Here is a 23126-nt window from a genome sequence, read left to right as displayed (position 1 = left end):
GAGGGAGCCACCATGGAGAAGGCCCTTTTCATGGGTCCCACCAGCTGTATTTCCCAAGCAGAGGTGGCATTCACATACTGTAGCAACCGGTCCACCCAACACCGGAAATGTGAGCACGCACACATGCTCGTTTCACTCATGTGCACATGCGTGTGATGTCAAACAACATGGCAATTTGCTCATGCGCCATCCACACATGTGTGCGGCATCAAAAACACAGCTGTATAGGACAGGATTGCGCCTGGGAGGGTGGACAGGGGTGCCACCTGCAAGTTGCCACTATCGGTTTGCCCGAACCGGTCTGAACCACCTCTGTTCCCTAAGGGATGGGATGCCTCCCCGCTCTGGTGGAATATGGAGTAAAGATGCTCCCAATAGCCTTATCTACAAGATGATTTACTTTACTTATTAGATTTATATCCTTCTTTTCATTCAAGAGCTCGGGTGAGTGTAAACAATATGCTTCTATGAGTCTTTTGCATGATCCTCACAACAACAGCTCTGCCGATTTAATTGGACTAATCACATATTTGTCATCCTCGCATTTAAAAGTAATTAATTAGCGCACGAAAATGAGTTTGCGTACCTTGGATGGGGATATTTCAAGAGGTGCAAATGCTAGCAGAATCATAGCAACTAATCTGTGGTTTGTTGCAAGAAATGAATGTCTGTTGAAGGAAGGAAATACGGCTGTGTATAAGAATGTGCTTCTACCCACTTAATTACAAAGAAGTGAGAGTTGGCTGTGTCAGGAGTAAATACAAAAGTTTCCTTTTGCTTTAAGGCATGGATGCCAAATAAATATGGATCAAAATTGAGTAACCAGTGTGAAAAAAAAGTCCATTGCAGTTTCGCTGTATTGTGATGACCCAGGACAAGGCACGAAGGTCACACAGCCAGCTGAGAGTTTAAACTCCCCTTTAATGCTTCAAATTTGCCTCCTGTTGTGGCCCGCCGGCTGCCAGCAGAGCTGGCGGCCAACTCAGACGATGAGGAGGTTGGGGAGGAACTTGGGCCAGTGCTGGAGTCTGGGGAAAGCTCTGATGGATGCTCTGTGTCGGACACAGAGATAGAGTCAGGGCCATCTGACATTTCCCAGCCACCAGAGAAGCAGCTGCCTTTGGAGGCTGATATGAATGAGGAGGAAAAACAGCTGGAGCCTGTTCCAGATGCACATATGCACAGAGCAGTTAGAAGAGGTGAGCAACGGAGGACAAGGAGTTGACTCAGGAAGCAAAGCACACATGGACGCTGAATGGCTCTCCCTGACTGCGGAATAAATAGAAGGAAAGGGGAATGGTTATCGTAGGAGACAACAGTTTGTATTTCTGAAGATTTTGCTCATTGTGTTTCATGGCACAAAGATTGCTTGCCAGAATTTAATTTGCAGCCTTTTGGCTGGGAGCTCACGGCCTTGCAATAATCACAAGGAACTGATAAGGTCTGTTACTGCAGTTAACTCCTTGAAGGACTATTGCCTGGACTTTTCGGTGGGTGAATGCAATTAATTCACAAGAGGTAAATAAAGAGGATTTTTTCATGACAAGGAGTCTGTTTCTTGTTTCTTCTAAGGCTGGGTCAGAGCACCACCAAACATCCCACATTCTTGACAAGTCCCAGAGCAAAGCACATGCACACAAACACACACACAGCAGCCTCTGGCTGCACCCAGTCAAGCAAAACAAAGGAACAGGGAAATGAGTCCACAAAATCAGGAACAAACAATGAGTCCACAAAGTAAGGAACAAGGTACTGAGTTGATGAAGTCAGGATCTGAGTCCACGAAGGAAGGAAGAAGCTAGCAGTCCTGCAAACTCCAAATATTTGTACCGGCACACCAAACTCTACAAATTCACCGTTTGTTCCCAACAAATGCCCCTCCCCACAACGTCTCCTTAAATCTCAGTCCCCAGGTGTGCCTTGTGCAGAGGGGCAGGGCGCTCTCCTCCCACTTTATCGGGTCGGCCTGCACTGTTCCACCTTCTCTCCACTCTCCGTGCTCAGGGCTCAGGAGAGGGCGGTCCTTGCTCATTGCCTGAGCTCCGTTGCTCCTCGTGTCCACTGCTTGCCCTCTCTCAGTCATCCTGTTCCTGTTCCTGCCTGCAACAAAGTGAATGCAGTGTTCCAATATCTCAGGGGATGCCGCAAAGAAGAGGGGGGTCAACCTATTCCCCAAAGCACTTGAAGGCAGGACAAGAAGCAATGGGTGGAAACTAATCAAGGAGAGAAGCAACTTGGAACTAAGGAGAAATTTCCTGACAGTTAGAACAATGAATCAGTGGAACAACTTGCTTGCAGAAGTTGTGAATGATCCAACACTGGAGATTTTTAAGAAGATATTGGATACCCATTTGTCTGAAGTGGGGTAGGGTTTCCTGCCTAAGCAGGGGGTTGGACTAGAAGACCTCCAAGGTCCCTTCCAACTCTGTTATTCTGTCATTCTGAATAGTCAAGAAATGTGTGTGGGGGGAGACATGGGGAAAGCAAGAATGGCTTGCAAAGACTTTAAGATGTGAAAGGAGAGAGAATGGTGTGGGCGTAGATTAGATTTTGATGTCTTCCTTTCATTTTCCCTTATCTCACGCCTTTACATTTTTTGGTTTACTGTGTCTTACTGTTTTGCTCTGCTTTATATAACTGTTGCTTACCCTGAAAGGCAATAGCATGATATCTATGTTTATATGCATGTAATCTCTTTTATCCTTGCTATTCATAGACTCTTATCTCCCTGTGCTTCTTAACTGAGAATGCCCTGGTGCTTCCCAGCACTAATTTTCTTAGCTCAGGAAGCAATTGAAACGCATAAATTAGCTGTGTTTGGAGCAATGTGCTTATCTATCTTTCCCCAGAAGTCGGTCACAGGCGCACATGCTCTCTCTCTCTCTCTCTCTTTCTTTCTCTCTCTCTCTCTCTCTCTCTCTCTCACACACACACACTCGTGGGAGAAATAGGGACCATCTTTTCTTCTATGAAATCTGAAAGGCAAATTAAAAAGGGTCTAACAACAAGGACCTAAAGCAGGGGTGTCCAACCTTGGCAAGTTTAAGACTTACGGACTTCAACTTCCAGAATTCAACTCCCAGAATTGAAGTTTTAGAATTGCCAATGTTGGACATCCCCGTTTTAAAGTTATTTTCATTCTCTTCTAGCCACAAACCCTCCAAAAGTGTACAGCTTGCAGTGAAACAAAAGATTAAGTGAAATAAGATTCAGAGTATGCAAATATTATTATTATTATTATTGTTATTGTTATTGTTATTGTTGTTGTTGTTATTATTATTATTATTATTATTATTATTATTATTATTATTATTATTATTATTGATGATGATGATGGCTTGATCCCTACACAACGGTTGGAATTGACAGCCTGTGATTCAACAGTGCCCTCTCCCGCATATCATTGTGGATATAAACTAATTACCTTCTAGTGCTAGTGGGTGTGTCATACTATTAATGCATCCAGTTTTGGTCGCCACGATGTAAAAAAGATGTTGAGACACTAGAAAGAGTGCAGAGAAGAGCAACAAAGATGATTAGGGGACTGGAGGCTAAAACATATGAAGAACGGTTGCAGGAACTGGGTATGTCTAGTTTAATAAAAAGAAGGACTAGGGGAGACATGATAGCAGTGTTCCAATAATATCTCAGGGGCTGCCACAGAGAAGTGGGAGTCGGGCTGTTCTCCAAAGCACCTGAGGATAGAACAAGAAGCAATGGGTGGAAACTGATCAAGGAAAGAAGCAACTTAGAACTAAGGAGAAATTTCCTGACAGTTAGAACAATTAATAAGTGGAACGACTTGCCTGCAGAAGTTGTGAATGCTCCAACACTGGAAATTTTTAAGAAAATGTTGGATAACCATCTGACTGAGATGGTGTAGGGTTTCCTGCCTGGGCAGGGGGTTGGACTAGAAGGCCTCCAAGGTCCCTTCCAACTCTGTTGTTATATTATATTATATTATATTATATTATTATATCCAAGTGGCAATTGAACGTTGATTGCTGAAAGCCTTAGCCAAAGGATTCTAGAAGCAGGGGTGAAATTCAGCAGGTTCTAACAGGTTCTGGAGAACCAGCAGCAGAGATTTTGAGTAGTTCGGAGAACCGGCAAATACCACTTCTGGCTGGCCCCAGGAGTGGGGTGGGAATGGAGATTTTGCAATATCCTTCCCCCTGGAGTGGGGTGGGAATGGAGATTTTGCAATATCCTTCCCCTGGAGTGGGGAGAGAATGAATATTTGCAGTATCCTTCCCCTGCCACGCCCACCAAGCCATGCCCCAGAACCAGTAGGAAATTTTTTTGAATTTCACCCCTGTCTAGAAACTTTTGTTCTATCTCCATGGGATGGGGGACAAACCATCTGCCTAGAAGAGGACTAATCTAAAGCTTATCCCCATCACAATCCTATCTATGAACTGAACTGGGCTAGACTTTGAAATATGCACAATTTCCCAAAGTTTACAATGGCATGTTCCAGTCAAAAATGGCTGAGCTAACAAATGCAATCAAGAGAGAAATTGAGACATTCAAAAACCGCATTTTCTTACAGAAAACCAGTCTATAAAGCATATGTATGTAGGGAAAGAAGGGATGCAGTGGGTCAGTGGCTAAGACACTGAGTTTGTCAATCGAAAGGTCGGCAGTTCAGTGGTTCGAATCCCGAGTGCTGCATAATGGGGTGAGCTCCCGTTACTTGTCTCAGCTTCTGCCAACCTAGCAGTTCGAAAGCACGTAAAAAAGTAGAAAAATAGGGACTACCTTTGGTGGGAAGGTAACAGCGTTCCGTGCGCCTTTGGTATTTAGTCATGCTGGCCACATGACCACGGAGACGTCTTTGGACAGTGCTGGCTCTTTGGCTTTGAAACGGAGATGAGCACCGCTCCCTAGAGTCGGGAACAACTAGCACATATGTGCAAGGGAGTCTTTACCTTTACCTTTTATGTTCGGAAAAGATGCAGTCAAAGATTCTTTACATTAGAAAGAAGGTGTTCCATGTGCAGTTAAGGGAAATGTACAAAAGGATGCTTATGTCTTCTTATTTTTTTAAGAAACTGACAAACTGATAAAGGTACATGATGAAAGTATTCTAACCTTGGAAAGATGAGTAACCTGTCAATCCTGAAATGAATACATGCTCTCATCCTAGTTTTCTTTAGGGCTAAGATGGATCTTCTGTCAAGAGGGAAGGACAACTACAGCTACTTAGTGTTCCAGGTTATATTGTTTTAATTTATCATGAATTCAGCTGGAGAGGAAAAGGTCCAGTTAGTAGAGTGGTGAAGGTGCTGACCTAGAAACCAGTTCATTCTAGTCCTTCCTTAGGCATGAACACTAGTTGAGTGACTTTGGATCAATTGCCAAGAGATTGTAAGTTCTAGTCCCGCCTGAGGCACGAAAGTTGGCAGTTTGACTTTGGGCCAGTCACCAGGAGACTGTGAGTTCTAGTCCTACCTGAGGCATGAAAGCCATCTGGGTGACTTTGGGCCAACTGCCAGGAGACTGTGAGTTCTAGTTCTGCCTTAGGCATGAAAGCTGGCAGGGTAACTTTGGGTCAGTCACTCTGTCTCCAGCCAACTCACCTCACAGAATTGTTGTTATGGGGAAAATAGGCTGAGGAAGGAATATCGGATATGTTCACTGCCTTGAGCTACTTACAAATTATTAGAGATGGGATAAAAATATAACACATCTAATAAATATTACGAATGAGTCATGATACAAATAGTTCTTGGCTTACGACCACAACTGAGCCTGAAATTTCAGTTGCTAGGCCAAACAGTTGTTAAGTGAGTATTGCCCATTTTAAGATCTTTCTTGTCGCAGTTGAATCACTGCGGTTGTTAAGTAACATGGTTAGTAAGTGAATTGGGCTTCCCCATTGACTTTGCTTCTCAGAAGGTCACTAAAGGGGATCACGTGACCCTGGGACACTGCAACTAATAAAGATGAACCACTAGCAACCGTCTGAATTTTGATCACACAACCATGGGGATGCTGCAATGGTTGTAAATATGAAAAACAGTCATACATCACTTTTTTCAATGCTGTTTTAAGTCCGGTCACTAAATGAATGCTTGTAACTCGAGGACCACCTGTAAGACAGGGGACCAGAGAGGTTGCCTGGTTTGTATGCAAATTATGCCCAATATCTCTATCCCTATGATGGAGACAGAAAATGAAGAGAAATGCAAGTAGTCCTTAATAATAATAATAATAATAATAATAATAATAACAACAACAACAACAACAGAGTTGGAAGGGACCTTGGAGGCCTTCTAGTCCAACCCCCTGCCCAGGCAGGAAACCCTACACCATCTCAGTCAGATGGTTATCCAACATTTTCTTAAAAATTTCCAGTGTTGGAGCATTCACAACTTCTGCAGGCAAGTCGTTCCACTTATTAATTGTTCTAACTGTCAGGAAATTTCTCCTTAGTTCTAAGTTGCTTCTTTCCTTGATCAGTTTCCACCCATTGCTTCTTGTTCTACCCTCAGGTGCTTTGGAGAACAGCCCGACTCCCACTTCTCTGTGGCAGCCCCTGAGATATTGGAACACTGCTATCATGTCTCCCCTAGTCCTTCTTTTCATTAAACTAGACATACCCAGTTCCTGCAATCGTTCTTCATATGTTTTAGCCTCCAGTCCCCTAATCATCTTTGTTGCTCTTCTCTGCACTCTTTCTAGAGTCTCAGCATCTTTTTTACATCATGGCGACCAAAACTGAATGCAGTATTCCAAGTGTGGCCTTACCAAGGCATTATAAAGTGGTATTAACACTTCACGTGATCTTGATTCTATCCCTCTGTTTATGCAGCCCAGAACTGTGTTGGCTTTTTTAGCAGCAGCTGCACACTGCTGGCTCATATCTAAATGGTTATCCACTAGGACTCCAAGATCCCTCTCACAGGTACTACTATTGAGCAAGGTACCACATATACGGTACCTGTGCATTTTGTTTTTTTTGCCTAAATGTAGAACCTTACTTTTTTCACTGTTGAATTTCATTTTGTTAGATAGCGCCCAATGTTCAAGTCTGTCAAGATCTTTCTGTAACTTGAGCCTATCTTCTGGAGTGTTGGCTATTCCTGCCAGCTTGGTGTCATCTGCAAATTTGATGAGTTCCCCATTTATCCCCTCGTCCAAGTCATTGATGAAGATGTTGAAGAGTACTGGGCCTAAAACAGAGCCTTGGGGTACTCCACTGCATACTTCCCTCCATGTGGATGTAGTTCCGTTGAGGACTACATGTTGAGTGCGGTTGGTCAGCCAGTTACGAATCCATCTGGTGGTGGTGCTGTCTAACCCACATTTTTCTACTTTATCTAGTAGTAGGTTATGGTCTACTTTATCAAATGCTTTACTGAAGTCCAAGTAAATTATATCGACAGCATTCCTCTGGTCTACTAATTTTGTCATTTTGTCAAAGAATGCGATAAGATTAGTCTGGCATGATCTGTTTCTGACAAACCCATGTTGGCTTTTGGTTATTACTTTGTTTGCTTCTAGGTGTTCGGTGATTCGTTGTTGATTATCTTTTCCAGAATCTTCCCGGTATTGAGGTCAGACTGATAGGTCTGTAGTTTCCTGGATCTGTTTTTTCCTTTTTGAAGATGGGAACTACATCAGCTCTTTTCCAGTCCTCTGGCAGCTCCTGTGCTCCAGGATCTTTGAAAGATATAGTTCAGTGGTTCTGAGATCCGTCTGCCAGTTCCTTCAGAACCTTGGGGTGTAATCCATCCGGTCCTGGTGATTTGAACTCGTCTAGGGTAGACAGGTGTTCACTTACCATTTTCTTCCCTATTTTAACTTGTGTTTCTAATCTGTTTTTGTAGTGCTGTTTTGATAGGTTGGATTGTTTTTCCTTTTGTGTAAAGACAGATGCAAAATATGAGTTAAGTAGATCTGCTTTCTCCTGTTGCTTGTCATCTTCTTGCCACTTTCTCCCAGCAATGGGCCAATTGTTTCCTTGACTTTTTCTTGTTTTTAACATGTTGGAAGAAGCTTTTTGTTATTTTTACTTTTGTCGCTAGCCTTTGTTCATTGTGAGCCTTAGCTTTCCTCACTTCATCTTTACAGGCTCGGGCTGTTGCTGATATTCTGCCTTAGTTATTTGCCTCTCTTTCTACTTTTTATATTTGTCCTTTTTGTCTTTCAATTTGTCTGATAGTTCTTTATGCATCCATGCTGGATTCTTTTGAGATCTATTATTTTTCTTCTTCATTGGTATTGTGTTAGACTGTGTTTTTATAATCTCACTTTTCAAAATTTCCCAAGCTTCTTGAGTTGTTTTCCCCCTGAAGATTCTTATCCATGGAATCCTTCTCAAGCTCTCTCTAAGTTGAAATTAGCTCTCTTAAAGTCCAAGACTCTAGTTTGACTTTGTTCTACTACTTGTGTTTGCTTAATGTTGAATTCCAATATTGCGTGGTCACTTGCCCCCAAGGTTCCTGTAGCTTCAACACCTTCTATCATTTCATCTCTGTTAGTGAGAATTAAGTCCAGTATGGCTGATCCACTTGTTGCCTTCTCTACTTTTTGGGAAACAAAGTTGTCTGCTAGGTTTGTTAGGAACCTGTTGGATCTTCCGCCTGGTGCAGAGTTTGTCTCCCAGTTGATGTCAGGGTAGTTAAAATCCCCCATTATGTGTTTCCTACATACCTTAGTTAGCTGACTAGCAAAAAGTTCATCTACTTCCTCTGTTTGGTTGCGTGGCCTATAGTATAGACCTAGGGCAGTATCGTTTTTCATCCCTTTTATATTGACCCTTTTTATATTGACCTTGATTTATATTGACCTTGATTGACCTTTTTATATTGACCCTTGATTTATATTGACCTTGATTGACAAACCATTCATTTAGCTAGCTAAACACCGTTCAAAGTTTATTTTATTGATTGATTAATTGATTGATTGATTTTATTTGTCAACAAGTACAAGGAAACAAGTAACAGTATAGACATAGACATGGACACATGAAAAAAATTGGCACAAAAAAGGGATGTAAATTGGCAAAACATAGCCATAAACACACAGAATGATTACATATAATTGGGAACAGTAGGACAGGGATGGTAGGCACGCTGGTGCGCTTATGCACGCCCCCTTAGGGACCTCTTAAGAAACATGAAAAGTCCATGGTAGACAGTTTAAGGTAAAAGGTATGGGGATTAGAGAGACTAACAACAGGATCAGGTAGACTGTGTTCCAGAGATATTCTACTCTATTGCAGAAGTCATATTCCCTACAATCAAGATTAGAGCGAATTACATTGAGTTTAAATCTATTGATAGCCCTTGTGTTACAACACAACAGTTACAACAGCACTAAAAAAAAGTTACCATTTTTCACAATTTACGACCATTGCAGCATCCCCATGGTCACGTGATCAAAATTCGGCCACTTGGCATGTACTTATGACTGTTGCAGAGTCCCAGGGTGGGTCCCACAATCCCCTTTTGCGACCTTCTGACAAGCAAACTCAACGGGGAAGCCAGATTCATTTAACAACCGGGTGAGTAACTTCACAACTGCAGTGATTCCCTTAACAACCTGTGGCAAGAAAGGTCATGAAAGGGGGAGGGGCAAAACTCACTTAACAACGGTCTTACTTAGGGATGGAAACTTTGTGTTCGGTTGTGGGCATCAATCAAGGACTAACTGTATGCCCCCCCCCCAAAAAAACCAAAGAATACCATGGAGTTGGAAAGAAAAGTTTTCAGTCTTCAGAGTTCTATTCAGCTTGCCAGTGGTTTATCACATCTTTTTTCATGAGATTTTTATACTGCTGTCCTCTCCTAGCCCTCTGGGCACCATTGCAGAGCCATAGAATATGTTCCATCCTTATTAGACCCTTTTGAAGATGCTCCCTGAATTGTCAATATCTCAGGGTGGTAGGGAAGTTTTCAACAGAAGCTGTTTTATATTTTCCCAACTATAAGTTGAATCAGGGGTGAAATGCTCCCAGTTCGGACCGAATCGGCTGATCCAGTAGCAATGGTGGTGGGTGGTTCGGAGAACTGGTAGCAAAAATCCCTGCCCCCATCCAGGCAGAAAAGGGCTTATTTGGGGCTAATTGAATATCTTGCTGATCCCATAGAAGCTACTAACTTCATATGTAGCTGTCCCTGAATCTTTGTCAACAGAGACAAAGTCCTAGAGAAGCCCTGTGAAAACACAGTTGCTCTAGGCACTCTATCTCTATGACTGGTTTGCTTTGTACTTTCTCCCAGTCTGCATCCATAAGGAGTTGTGACAAAGGGTGGAAATGATGAGAGGGAGCACATACCCCTTCCCAACTATCTATAGTTTATTTAAAAAGGAAAGTAGTGGAAGGAAACAATGGCCTTCTAACCTCCTTTGTAGTGGTTGAGAAGACTAAAAGCATGGATATTGTCCAACTGGTCTATTCATTCTGGATTGTGTCCTGCCATAAAAGCAGGGATGAAATGCTCCCGGTTTGGACCGGATCAGCCGATCTGGTAGCGATGGCAATGGGTGGTTCAGAGAACCGATAACAAAAATCCCTGCCCCACCCACGCCCATGCCCACCCAATGCCCTGTTGCCTGCTTCCCTGCTTGCCGCTTCTTTTAAAAAATGCTTTTAAAAGGTAAAAAAAAGAGGCTCTGACGATCCCAGTTGAGCCGCGCAATTGTCAGAGCCTTTTTTTTCTTTACTTTTAAAAGCATTTTTAACAACCTATTAGGTTGTAAAAAAAATGCTTTTAAAAGTAAAAAAAAAAGATAGTGTGCCACAGCTGATCGCCCCCCTGCGCACTGTTCTACTTACCCCATGCGTCCTTTTGGCGTGCACTGCGCACGTACGCGCCCCTTGCATTTGGTGCATGATGCGCACTGCGCATGCGCGCGTGAAGCCAGAAGCCAACAAACCGGTAGTAAACAGGTTCAGATTTCACCACTGAGTTGAATATATTACTGAAATAAGCCAGGTAAGGCAAAAGTTATGTTATGACTGAGGTAATACATACTGCTGTTGCAGAGAAACTTTTCTGCTTCTGAAATTCCTTCAGGAACAGCAATTTAATGAGCATATTCACGAGAACAAGTAAAATTAGGTTACAATCACAATTTTTTTTTTAAGAGAGAGATTTACTCATCTTTTATTTATCTTCCTGACTTCATCTTTGACTTCTCCTGATTTATCCTAAAAAAGATTGGCATCGTTTCAATCCTTTCATCATTTAAGCTCTGAGTATTGATTGGCCCTCTCTCTCTCTCTCTTTCTCTCTCTCTCTCTCCAGCTTATGAAATAAATACAGCGAGTGTCTTTTAACATTTTTGCCAAAGTCTCACGGTAGGAAGTTGCTTCCTTCTGCAAAACACTGAAAACAAGGGAAACAGTCAAACAAAGAAGCAAAGACAGGGGTTGACAAAATGCGGGGAAGTAACTTTCCAAATATAGCAAAGCTTAAGTCAGTCAGCTCATCTCCCGCAGAATAAATATAAGTTCTTTTTTTAAAAAGCCTATTTAAATATCAAGACAAGTTTATTAAAGGAGTTGAAAGATAAACCAAACTATAACAGAATGTGGAAGGTAGCGCCCAGGTATTGAGTCATCTGGTATGTCCCATTTGTACTGTGGCAGCGCAGTGATTAGAAAGCAGTATTGCAGCCTAACTCTGCCCATTGCCAGGAGTTCGATCCTACACCGGCTCAAGGTTGACTCAGCCTTCCATCCTTCCGAGGTTGGTAAAATGATGACCAGTTTGTTGGGGGCGATAGGCTGACTCTGTAAACCGCCTAGAGAGGGCTGTAAAGTACTGCGAAGCGGTATAGAACTCTAGGTGCTATTTGCTATTTCATATTCCATCTCATCTGATGTCTCCAGATTCTTTAAACATGCTAGAACAGGGGTCTCCAACCTTGGCAACTTTCAACCTGGTGGACTTCAACTCCCAGAATACCCCAGCCTGCTGGCTGGGGTATTCTGGGAATTGAAGTCCTCCAGGCTTAAAGTTGCCAAGGTTGGAGACCCCTGTGCTAGAACAGGGGTATCAGACTCAATTTCATTGAGGGCCGCATCAGGGTTGTGTTTGACTTTGGGGAGCTTGGGTGGGCGTGACCAGGGTGGGTGTGGCCAGCTTGACGTCACTCATGTCGGGGGGGCCCTGTGGTGGCCCGAGTGCTCTGCCAGCAAAAACAGATTCCAGATCAAGCTCCATTTTCAACTGGGACAGCCTTCTGCAATCCTCTGCCAGCGAAAATGGAATTTGGCAGGGCCGCATGGGGCCTTCCTGAGCTCTGTTTTTGCTGGCAGAGGCACCATGGGCTGGTCCTTCACTGTTTCCAGGGTGGCCCTGTGGACCAGATCTCATCACCCTATGGGACAGATCCAGCTCATGGGCCTTGAGTTTGATACCCCTGTGCTAGAAATCTTCTTTAGGTCCATTGGGTGAACCCAAACATTCTGAATGGATTATTCTCTTCCTAATATCATACACAGAACATCAGAATTGGAAGGAACCTTGGAGGTTTTCTAGTCCAACATCCTGCTCAAGCAGGAGACCCTATACCAGCGGTTCTCAACCTGTGGGTCACGACCCCGTTGGGGGTCAAATGACGATTTGCCAGGGGTCGCCTAAGACCATCGGAAATATGGGAAGTATACTTGCAAGTCGAAGAATCGCGCTCCAATGGTTGACTCCACAAGCCAGCTGCAGGCTCTTCAAATCGCTAGCTGAATTCGGCTTCAGGCGCAATGAATTAAAAAAGAGAGAAATCTTTGCTCTGATGTCTCCCTCTCAAGCCAGCTGCAATCACTCCCAATCGCTAGCCTAATCTGGCTTCAGGCGCAATAAACTTAATAGGGGAGGAGTCTCCGCTTTAATGCCTCCATCCTCAGGGCAATCGCAAGCAGTTCAGATTGCTAGCCAATACGACTTCAGGCAGCGATAAATTCAAAAAAACAGTTTGCCGCTTTTTTCCCCCTTCTGCAGCTCCTGAGGCGCATTTTACGGTTGGGGTCGCCACATCGTGGGGAATTGTATTAAAGGGGTCGCAGCACTATAAAGATTGAGAACCACTGCCCTATACCATGTCAGACAAATCATTGTCCAGTCTCTTCTTCGAAGCCTTGACTTTTGAAGGTGAACTTTTCCACTGGTTGATTGTTCTCACTGTTAGGAAATGTATTTGAGTTTCATCTTCAGGATCTGGCCTTCTAAAGAGCAGTCAGGATTGATCTCCTCTAGGACTGACCGGTTTGTTCACCTAGCAGTCCAAGGGACTTGCAGGAGTCTTCTCCAGCACCAGAGTTCAAAGCCCTCAATTCTTTGACACTCAGTCTTCCTTACAGTCCGACTTTCACAGCCATACATTGCAACTGGGAAAACCATAGCCTTGACTATAAGAGAACTAGCTACCATAAAAATGAAGTGCTCAGTAGCAAAAGCAAAGCAAGGCAAGGCAAAATCTTTGGAAACTAATCAAGGAGAGAAGCAACTTAGAACTAAGGAGAAATTTCCTGACAGTTAGAACAATTAATAAGTGGAACAACTTGCCTCCAGAAGTTGTGAATGTTCCAACACTGGAAATTTTTAAGAAGATGTTGGATAACTATTTGTCTGAAGTGGTGCAGGGTTTCCTGCCTGGGCAGGGGGTTGGACTAGGAGACCTCAAGGTCCCTTCCAGCTCTGTTATTATTATTATTTAGTTCAGCCACTGACCAGAACCAATTCATGTTAGAATGATGAAAGATCACAACCATTCCATTCTACAAACTGAAAAAATAACCACAATTAGAACACTAGCACAAAGCTCATATTTAGCTATTGCTAAAATAAAGTTATGGAAACTACAGCCTAATGATTGTCCAATATAAACATTTATGTACACCTGCTTTGGAGAAAGGAACAAAAATCAAAGTTACATACCCAAGTTATAACGTCATTCTAGTGTTAAAATCTAAATCTAAAATCTAAATGCAAGGTTGGAATTAGTAGACAATCTGTTTTTCCGGGCATTCTGACCAGAAACTGCTTATAGGTACTTGGTCTGGACAACAGCAGACAAAACATTCATGGATCACTAGGTATATCCCCCACCTACCCACCCCCATCCATAGTAGGAGGTGTTTTACTTCTATATGGAGTGAATATTTCAGAAACAGGACTATCTACCCTAACATTTTCAAATTTGTTGCAGACTTGCATCTTTGTTGGTTCTCCTTTTGGATGATGAGCATCTTTGAGGGGGGCGGAGGTTGGGGGTTGGGTAGCAGATGCAGCACTACCTGCCATTCAACCCACCTTTTGGCAGATACTCCTTGAAGGTTTAATAGAAGAGATCAGGAAGCGTAGCAGAGATGGACAAATGATTACAGCCCCAATTCCTCTTGCAGCTCCTAAAAGGTAAAGGTAAAGGTTCCCCTTGCACATATGAGCTAATCGTTCCCGACTCTAGGGGGCTGTGCTCATCTCCATTTCAAAGCCGAAGAGCCAGCGCTGTCTGAAGACGTCTCCGTGGTCATGTGGCCAGCATGACTCAACGCCAAAGGCACACAGAACGCTGTTACTTTCCCACCAAAGCTGGTCCCTATTTTTCTACTTGCATTTTTTACCTGCTTTCGAACTGCTAGTTTGGCAGAAGCTGGGACAAGGAACGGGAGCTCACCCCGTTATGCAGCACTAGGGATTCGAACCGCTGAATTGCTGACCTTTCAATCAACAAGCTCAGCATCTTAGCCACTGAGCCACCACATCCCTTTGCAGCTCCTACCAATGTGTATTTATGGGTATCAGTTATTCCCACTTATTCCTCCATTCCATATGAACAATACTATGCTATAGCCACAACCCACAGCAGCACCAGAGATTTCAATCTAAAACACAGCCAGTAAATCACTGCTGTTTTATAGAAGCCTGCCAGGCATAGATCAAAATCAAGGTGACACATCATCTCTAAAGAACGTGCTTTGGTTATGATGACTCGAAGGTATTTTTCTCGTTCTTTTCCTGCCATTCCATTCTATTCTATTCTATTCTATTCTATTCTATTCTATTCTATGACTATCAATAAGCGTTGTTCTGCCAGGAATGAATGCACATAATCCAACATAACATTTGTGGAGCTGCTGCTACTGGTTCGCCAGAATCGGATAGAACCGGCTGAATGCCACCACTGAGTTTGGACCAGAATCTGTGTGTACAGGTTGTCCTCAACTTATGACCATAATTGAGCCCAAAATTTCTGTTGCTAAGTGAGACAAATGTTAAATGAGCATTGCTCCGTATTACGATCTTTCTTGACACCATTGTTAAGTTAGCAATATGGTTGTGGAGGGAATCTGCCTTCCCCATTGAGTTTGCTTGTCGGAAGGTCACAAAAGGGGATCACATGACCCCAGGGTATTGCAGCTGTCATGAATACATGCCAGTTGACAAGCATCCAACACATGTCCATGGAGATGCTGCAATGATTGCAAGTGTGAAAATATTTTCTCTTTCAGCTGCTGCTGTAATTGTCTGCTGTGACCTTCATGTAGGCATCAGGAAGGGCATCCGGCCAGTAAACTTTCAGTTCCATTCAGTAGCCCCAACTCCACCCTTGTTGCAAGGGAGTACAGGATCATTATAAGACAAAAATATATAGTCCACTGATCCCAGGAACATTGGCATTAAATGAAAGGCTGGTTTTAAAAAGGAAAAATGCCAACAGATCGAAGACACACATTCGAAAAATCCTTTTCCTTTTTCTTTTTTCACTCCATAATGATGTTCTCCCTGTCCCCATTCCTGAATTTTTTACCCTCTCTAACGGGCACAGCGATGTTGGGCATTTGCAATTTGTCAGCCCATGATAGTTATGCTTAGTTTGCAACATCTTTTGAAACTTCGCACACACATATTCTCAGCCGTGGATTGATTCAGAAGGTCAGTTTTTCTTCCAGGGTGACTGGAAAGATTTCTGAAAGCAAACCTGGCCAAAGAGTGAAATTTAAAAAAATAAAACAGTAGAAAATAATGATTCCACCCCCCACAAAGGATTTAGTCCTGTGTTGGCTCCTCTAATGGAGTTTTCTCAGATCAAGGATCGGGCTGACCTAAAGAAGTTGAACATCGGCAGTAGAACCAAACATAGAGTAAAATTTTCCCTTCTAATCCAATTAACCTCTTCCGAGTCTTTTCATTTCCTAACCTCCCCCATTACATTCTAAAATAATACATCCTAATTATTCAAAGGCAGACTGATATCTCTTAATCTGAGATCTGTTTTGTAAATAATCAATCCATTTTTTCCATTCAATTAAATATCTTTCCTGCGTATTGTCTTTCAAAAAGGCTGAGATTTTAGCCATCTCAGCCAAGTTAGTAACTTTCAATATCCATTCTTCTATTGTAGGTAATTCTTTTTTCCCCCCAATATTGGAGGGGGGGAAAAAGGGGAAAAAATATTTTTGTTTGTTAAAACTTTTTCAATTAAAAAAAAAAACAGGAGTCTTTGGTTTCTTACAGCAGTATAGTCAACATAAAAAAAGGTATCCTAGAACAGACTGAAAATTAGCTGTAAAAACAGAATCTCTTGCTCCAGGGAACAGGAAGGAAGGATTTCAGCACCATATAAACAGTGACACAGTTCAGATGAAGCATCTTTTGCTGCTTACCTCCTTCAGAAATCCAGATCTACATTAAATGAATGATTTCCCCCTTTTTTTTAATCAACTGATTGAAAGCACAAGGCGATGAGCACGGGTACCAAATACAGTAAACGACATGCAGATCGCATACTACTAGATGGGAGATAGCACAGAAGAAAGGAGAAACGGATAACGGTGAAGAAGCAAGCAAAGGTATTTAGGTAAGGTGGGTATCAGGCTGTCAGAGAAACAGGGAAAAACAAAGCTGGAATGCATCCTAGGAAATGGCAGTCGTTGATGATAGTTGACCATTTCTCTGCAAACAGGAAAGGTACATCAGAATTTATAGCTAGTCAGAACTTAAACTCTTCATGTTTTCCTTCAGCATGGCCCTCTCAGATAAGTTGGCTTGAATTTCTTCTTATCTCTTGCCTTCATATTCTCTGTTGGAGACAGATCGGCTCCCCTTCAGGTTATGTCCGCCAAACTAGACTGAATTGGAAGGGACCTTGTAGGTCATCTAGTCCAACCCCCTGCACCCAAGCAGAAGACCCTACACCATTTCTGACAAATGGCGGTCTAATCTCTTCTTGAAAGCCTCCAGTGATGAAGCTCCCACAACTTCCAAAGGCAACTTTTGTTCCATGGGTTAATTGCTCTTACTGTCAGAAAAGTTCTCATTTCCAGGTTGAATCTCTCCTGGATCAGTTTTCATCCATTCTTCCTTGTCTGGCCTTCAGGTGCTTTGGAAAATAATTTGATCCCCTCCTCTCTGTGGCAGCCCCTCAAATATTGGAACACTGCTGCCATGTCTCCCCTGGTCCTTCTCTTTACTAGACTAACCATGCCCAGTTCCTGTAACCGTTCTTCGTAGTCTGTAATCTTCTAGCCATTAACTGAAGCCTGATACCAGGAAAGGACTCAAGAGGGAGTCAAACTTGATTTTAAACCTAATAACAGCAGCAAGATTACTAATAGGACAATACTGGAAGAAAAAAGAAGTACCTACAATAGAAGAATGGATATTGAAGGTTGCCAATTTGGCTGAGATGGCGAAGATATCAGCCTTTTTGAAAGACAATACGCAAGAAAGATATTTAAAGGAATGGAAAAAATGGATTGACTATATTCAACGTAGATATCAGACTAAGAGTTATCAGACTGTTTTTGAATGATTATGATGTATTATTCTTGATTGTTTTTGGGGGAAGTTAGGAATTGATGATTGTAGGGGTATAATTAAGTTGGGATGAAAATTTTTTAGCATATGTTTGTTTTATTTTTAACTATACCTTGTGCCTGCCCGGGAAGTCGGGGGAGGGGTTGTGAAGGAGGAGAGGAGGGGGGGGAAAGGGGAAAAATTTTTTTGTAAAACTTTTTGAATAAAAAAAAAAAAGAGAAGCCATTTTTTCGGTCACTTGACTTCAATCAAAACACATACCACCATATTCTATTCCATTTTACCTCATGTTGTTTTGCTGGTTTAATAAGAATTTATTATTATTATTATTATTATTATTATTATTATTATTATTATTATTATTATTATTATTATTATTATTATTATTATTATTATTATTATTATTTGCAAAGAATGAGCCCCAGAGTCATTTGCAATTTATCTCATTCTCCTTATCTCCTCCCTCTAGATACACCAAGTTGAAAACTGCCACCAACATCTATATCTTCAACTTAGCCCTGGCAGATGCCTTAGCCACCAGTACTCTGCCCTTCCAGAGCGCTAAGTATCTGATGGAGACCTGGCCATTTGGGGAACTGCTTTGCAAAGTCGTCCTCTCCATAGACTACTACAATATGTTCACCAGCATCTTCACCCTGACGATGATGAGCGTAGACCGGTACATTGCCGTCTGCCACCCGGTCAAGGCCTTGGATTTCCGGACCCCGGCAAAAGCGAAGTTAATCAATGTTTGCATCTGGGTTCTCTCCTCTGTGGTTGGAGTGCCTATCATGGTCATGGCTGTCGCTAAATCTCAAGGCAAGTGGTCTGCCATTTAATTCCAGTCACTGCCCCGAAGACCACCCAGTCCGGGCAATGATCAGGATGTGGTCCCTACTGCTAAATTGACACAGGCCTTTGGAGCACAAGGAATTTTCCTGTCCTATAGTAGTAAAGGAACTTCTATTCTATGAGCCTCGGTGGCACAGTGGTTAAAGTGCAGTACTGCAGGCTACTTCTGCTGATTGCCGGCTGCCTGCAATTTGGCAGTTCGAATCTCACCAGGCTCAAGGTTGACTCAACCTTCCATCCTTCCAAGTTGGTAAAATGAGGACCCAGATTGTTGGGGGAAATAGACTGACTCCGTAAACCACTTAGAGAAGGCTGTCAAGCACTGTGAAGCGGTGTATAAGTCTAAGTCCTATTGCTGTTCAGTTTATTTCTCAGGGGTGATTCCGTTATATAGGAAGCAGGCTTACCTATGGGGCTGTCGTGTCCCACTCCTCCGCTGACGGCCGGGTCAGGGAAATCCGAATCAGGCTTGCCTCTGCAGCTCTGCCCAAAGTCCTAGCAAAGTCCTCAGAGCAGGCAGGAGACCAGTAAGTGACTTCAGCAAGATAAGTTCGACTTTGCCTGACTCAGAGACTGCCAGAAAGCAGATCCTTTATATAGGCCATGGGGTGTGGCTCCATGACTCAGCACTCATTAAGGCCTGCCCCTCCCTTCCTTCTGTTGCCTCCGCCTATCCAATCTTCTGATGCGAGGGTCACTCCAATCAGCTGTTGTTGGAAGTAAACTTTCCTCAGGCTCACATGCTGTGGAGGAGGGGGAGGGGTCTAGCTGCTCCGTTTGCCTGGGCATGGAGTCAGGGCTGGGGCCGGGGGATGCTCCCTCCTCTGCAGCTTGTCTGGGCATGGAGCCAGGACTGGGGCCGGGAGGCATACATTCCTCCGTGTTCGGGAGCAGATAAGCAGACCCCGGCTGCGGTGAGGGCGGACAAGACACAACAGGGGCTAAGGGAGGAATATTCATATTTTGATAAAAAGATGGGCTTGTAAATAATGCCCCTTCGTGTTGTAAGTCCTTGACTTACAACAGGGCATTTAGTGACCGTTTGAAGTTGCAACATCATTGAAAAATGTGACTCGTGACCATTTTTCACACTTAACGGCTGTTGCAGCCTCCCCATGGTCACATGATTTGCATTGGGATGCTTGAAAACTGACTCACATTGCTGACGGTTACGGTGTCCCGGAGTCATGTGATCGCCTTTTGTGACCTTCTGACAAGCAAAGTCAATGAGGAAACCAGATTCACTTAAGGACCATGTTAGTAATTTAACAGCTGCAGGGGTTCACTTAACGAAGGTGGCAGGAAAAGTCGTAAAATGGGGCAAAAAGTCACTTAACAAATTTCTCACTTAACAACATAAATTTTGGGCTCAATTGTGGTCATAAGCTGAGAACTATTTGTACTGTCTTGGAAATTATATCAAGAATTTTGTGCTCATTCATTAATCCTGTTCACACAACTTATTGAAATGGGTTGTGGGGTAGGGATAACAAAAGCATACAAACTCCAAACCCCAGTCAATTAATCCAGGCAGAAAAAGGCTTATTTGGGGCTAATTGAATATCTTCCTGATCCCATACAAGCTACTAACTTGATATGTAGCTCTTCCCTTAATCTTTGTCAACTGAGACAAAGTCCTAGAGAAGCCCTATGAAAGCTCTAGGCATTCTATCTCTATGACTGGCTTGCTTTGTACTTTCTCCCAGTCTGCATCCATAAGGAGTTATGACAAAGGGTGGAAATGGTGAGAGGGAGCACACACCCCTTCCCAACTATCTATAGTCTATTTAAAAAGGAAAGCAGTGGAAGGAAGCAATGGCCTTCTAACCTTCTTTGTAGTGGTTGAGAAGACTAAAAGCATGGATATTGTCCAACTGGTCTACCTGGATTGTGTCCTTCCATAAAGGCAGGGGTGAAATCATCCTGGTTTGGACTGGATTGCCCGATCCGGTAGCATTGGTGGCGGATGGTTCGGAAAACTGTTAGCAAAAATCCCCCCCCGCCCATGCCCAGCTGAGTCACGCAATCGTCAGAGCCTTTTTTTTACTTTTAAAAGCATTTTTTAACAACCTATTTATTTATTTATTATTATTTAAATTTGGCCGAAGAGGTTGTAAAAAATGCTTTTAAAAGTAAAAAAAAGAGGCTCTGACGATCGCGTGGCTCAGCTGTGATTGTCAGAGGCTTTTTTTTATTTTTAAAAGCATTTTTTTTACAACCTCTTTGGCCGAATAGGTTGTAAAAAAATGCTTTTAAAAGTAAAAAAAAGATCATGTGCCACAGCTGATCACCCCCCCGTGCGCTGTTCTACTTACCGCATGCCTCCTTTTGGCACGCACTGCACGCGCGCACAGCTTCCATGCACAGCCAGCAAACTGGTAGTAAACTGGTTCAGATTTCACCACTGCATAAAGGTCAATTAATTGACTAGAAATACAGTATACTCCCAATATTGGGAATGGATGGGATGGTCAATTAATTGACTAGGAATATACTCCCAATGTTGGGAATGGATGGGATGGTAGAGGAAGAATGAGATGGTTAGACAATGTCTTTGATGCAATGAACATCAATTTGAGCAAACTCCGGGAGGCAGTGGAGGACAAAGGGAAGCTTGGTGTGCCTTGGTGTCCATGGGGTTGCAAAGAGTCAGACATGACAGTGACTAAACAGCAGCAACAACATATTCCCAAACTCCCATCAACCAAGCCACTAGTCATTGATGGTTGATGTCAAAAGGGGCTTTACTATGCGGTGATGTGCTCCTATTTGTAAGAGAATAGCAGTTCTGTTGGCCACTGAGTTATGGTCCTCCTGTTCGTTCATTTCTCATGTCGATACCGTTCTTTCTTTTATGCAGGTGGCATTACAATCTGTCTCCTTCAGTTCCCTGAACCTCAAATTTACTGGGATACGGTTACCAAGATCTGCGTTTTTATCTTTGCTTTCTTGGTTCCCATCTTGGTCATCACCGTCTGCTACGGGCTCATGATTCTCCGCTTGAAGAATGTCCGTCTCCTCTCAGGTTCCAAGGAGAAGGACCGCAATCTGCGCCGTATTACACGTATGGTGCTCATTGTGGTAGCAGCCTTCATCATCTGCTGGACTCCCATCCAGATCTTCGTCATTGTTTGGACTCTGGTTGGCATTGACAAGAAGAACCCTTATGTCATGGCCAGCCTGCATTTTTGCATCGCCCTGGGCTACACCAACAGCAGCCTCAACCCTGTCCTTTATGCTTTCTTGGATGAGAACTTCAAGAGATGTTTTAGGGAGTTCTGTCTCCCGTTCCGATCGCGGATGGAGCAGAACAGCTTCAGCCGGGCTCGGAATAGCACCCGAGAACGTGTTTCTACCTGCACTCCATCAGAAGTTCTTCATAAGTCAGCATGACTAGACATGGACAGCCACAAAAGAGGTTTCGGCAGAGGAGGCAGAGGGGAAGAACTGCACTCTGAAGTCACCCAGGTCAGCACCACAGAATTCTAGCCTGAACCTGGTGCAGGAGCCATTCAGGAAAAGGCACCACCACAAATCTGCTGAACCTTTCAGAGTTATTTAGGACATCGCTCTCCACGCTGATGCTCCGGGACTACAGTTCTCCAGATTCTTATTGAGCACTTCCAGCATACCTGGAGGACCACATTTTTGGAGAAAGACACAGTAGGTTTCTCCCTGCTCTCCCCATTCGACCTATGACAAGCCCAATTTCTGTTTGGCGAAATGGTCTCCGTTTGTCAATTGTTACATGGCTGCACATTTCTTAGGAAATCTTAACATTTTTTTTTTGAATTTGACGTCTCAAAGAGGCATTCAATGAATGCTCTGCATGCGCGCCCATTCATGCCCATATGTACATGTACATTTTTTGGATTTCTGAAATCAACGCCTTCGAGTTTGAGGTTCGAAGAACTCTCAGCATCTGTTTCTGCTTCACTGAAGATATTTTTACTTTAGCTTTACCAATAAATGTCTCGTGGATGGCTTCTTCCTCTCGTCTCTCACCGGTTACATGCTTTTGACAAACCATATAAAATCCTCTTTCACTGTTGCAACGGTTCGATGGAAGCATCCCATAGTAGCTAAATGAGACGTTTTAAGAAGCCATGCATTTGTAAACCAAACTTTCCGATGGCTACAAAATTTAGTCATCCATTCAGTGGTGGGTTTCAAAAATTTTTACTACTGGTTCTGTGAGGGTGGCTTGGTAGGTGTGGCATGGCTTGGTGGGCATGGCAGGGGAAGGATACTGTAAAATCTCCATTCCCTCCCCACTCCAGGGGAAGGATACTGCAAAATCCCCATTGCGTCCCAATCAGCTGGGACTTGGGAGGCAGAGAATAGATGGGAATGGGGCCAGTCAGAATTTTTACTACCGGTTCTCCGAACTACTCAAAATTTCCGCTACCAGTTCTCCAGAACTGGTCAGAACCTGCTGAAACCCACCTCTGCATCCATTCAGCGAAAGAAAGAACAGCCTTTGATTTGTAAAGTTGGAGC

The 23126-nt window shown here is 43.2% G+C and overlaps 1 protein-coding gene across 1 annotated transcript in view; it reads left to right on the top strand.

The window, feature by feature from the left end:
- Nucleotides 1-22019, top strand: part of OPRD1 (opioid receptor delta 1) — a 40233-nt gene extending 18214 nt beyond the window's left edge. The window contains exons 2-3 of the mRNA XM_058195686.1: nucleotides 18244-18593; nucleotides 21487-22019. Coding sequence (XP_058051669.1) covers nucleotides 18244-18593; nucleotides 21487-22019 — 883 coding nt within the window. The remainder of the gene's footprint in view (nucleotides 1-18243; nucleotides 18594-21486) is intronic.
- Nucleotides 22020-23126: the final 1107 nt, after the last annotated feature.

This window comes from Ahaetulla prasina, chromosome 10 (assembly GCF_028640845.1).
Source record: "Ahaetulla prasina isolate Xishuangbanna chromosome 10, ASM2864084v1, whole genome shotgun sequence".
Lineage (NCBI taxonomy): Eukaryota > Metazoa > Chordata > Lepidosauria > Squamata > Colubridae > Ahaetulla > Ahaetulla prasina.
Note: the sequence above shows the minus strand (reverse complement) of the source record. Positions and strands in the feature narration are given on the sequence as shown.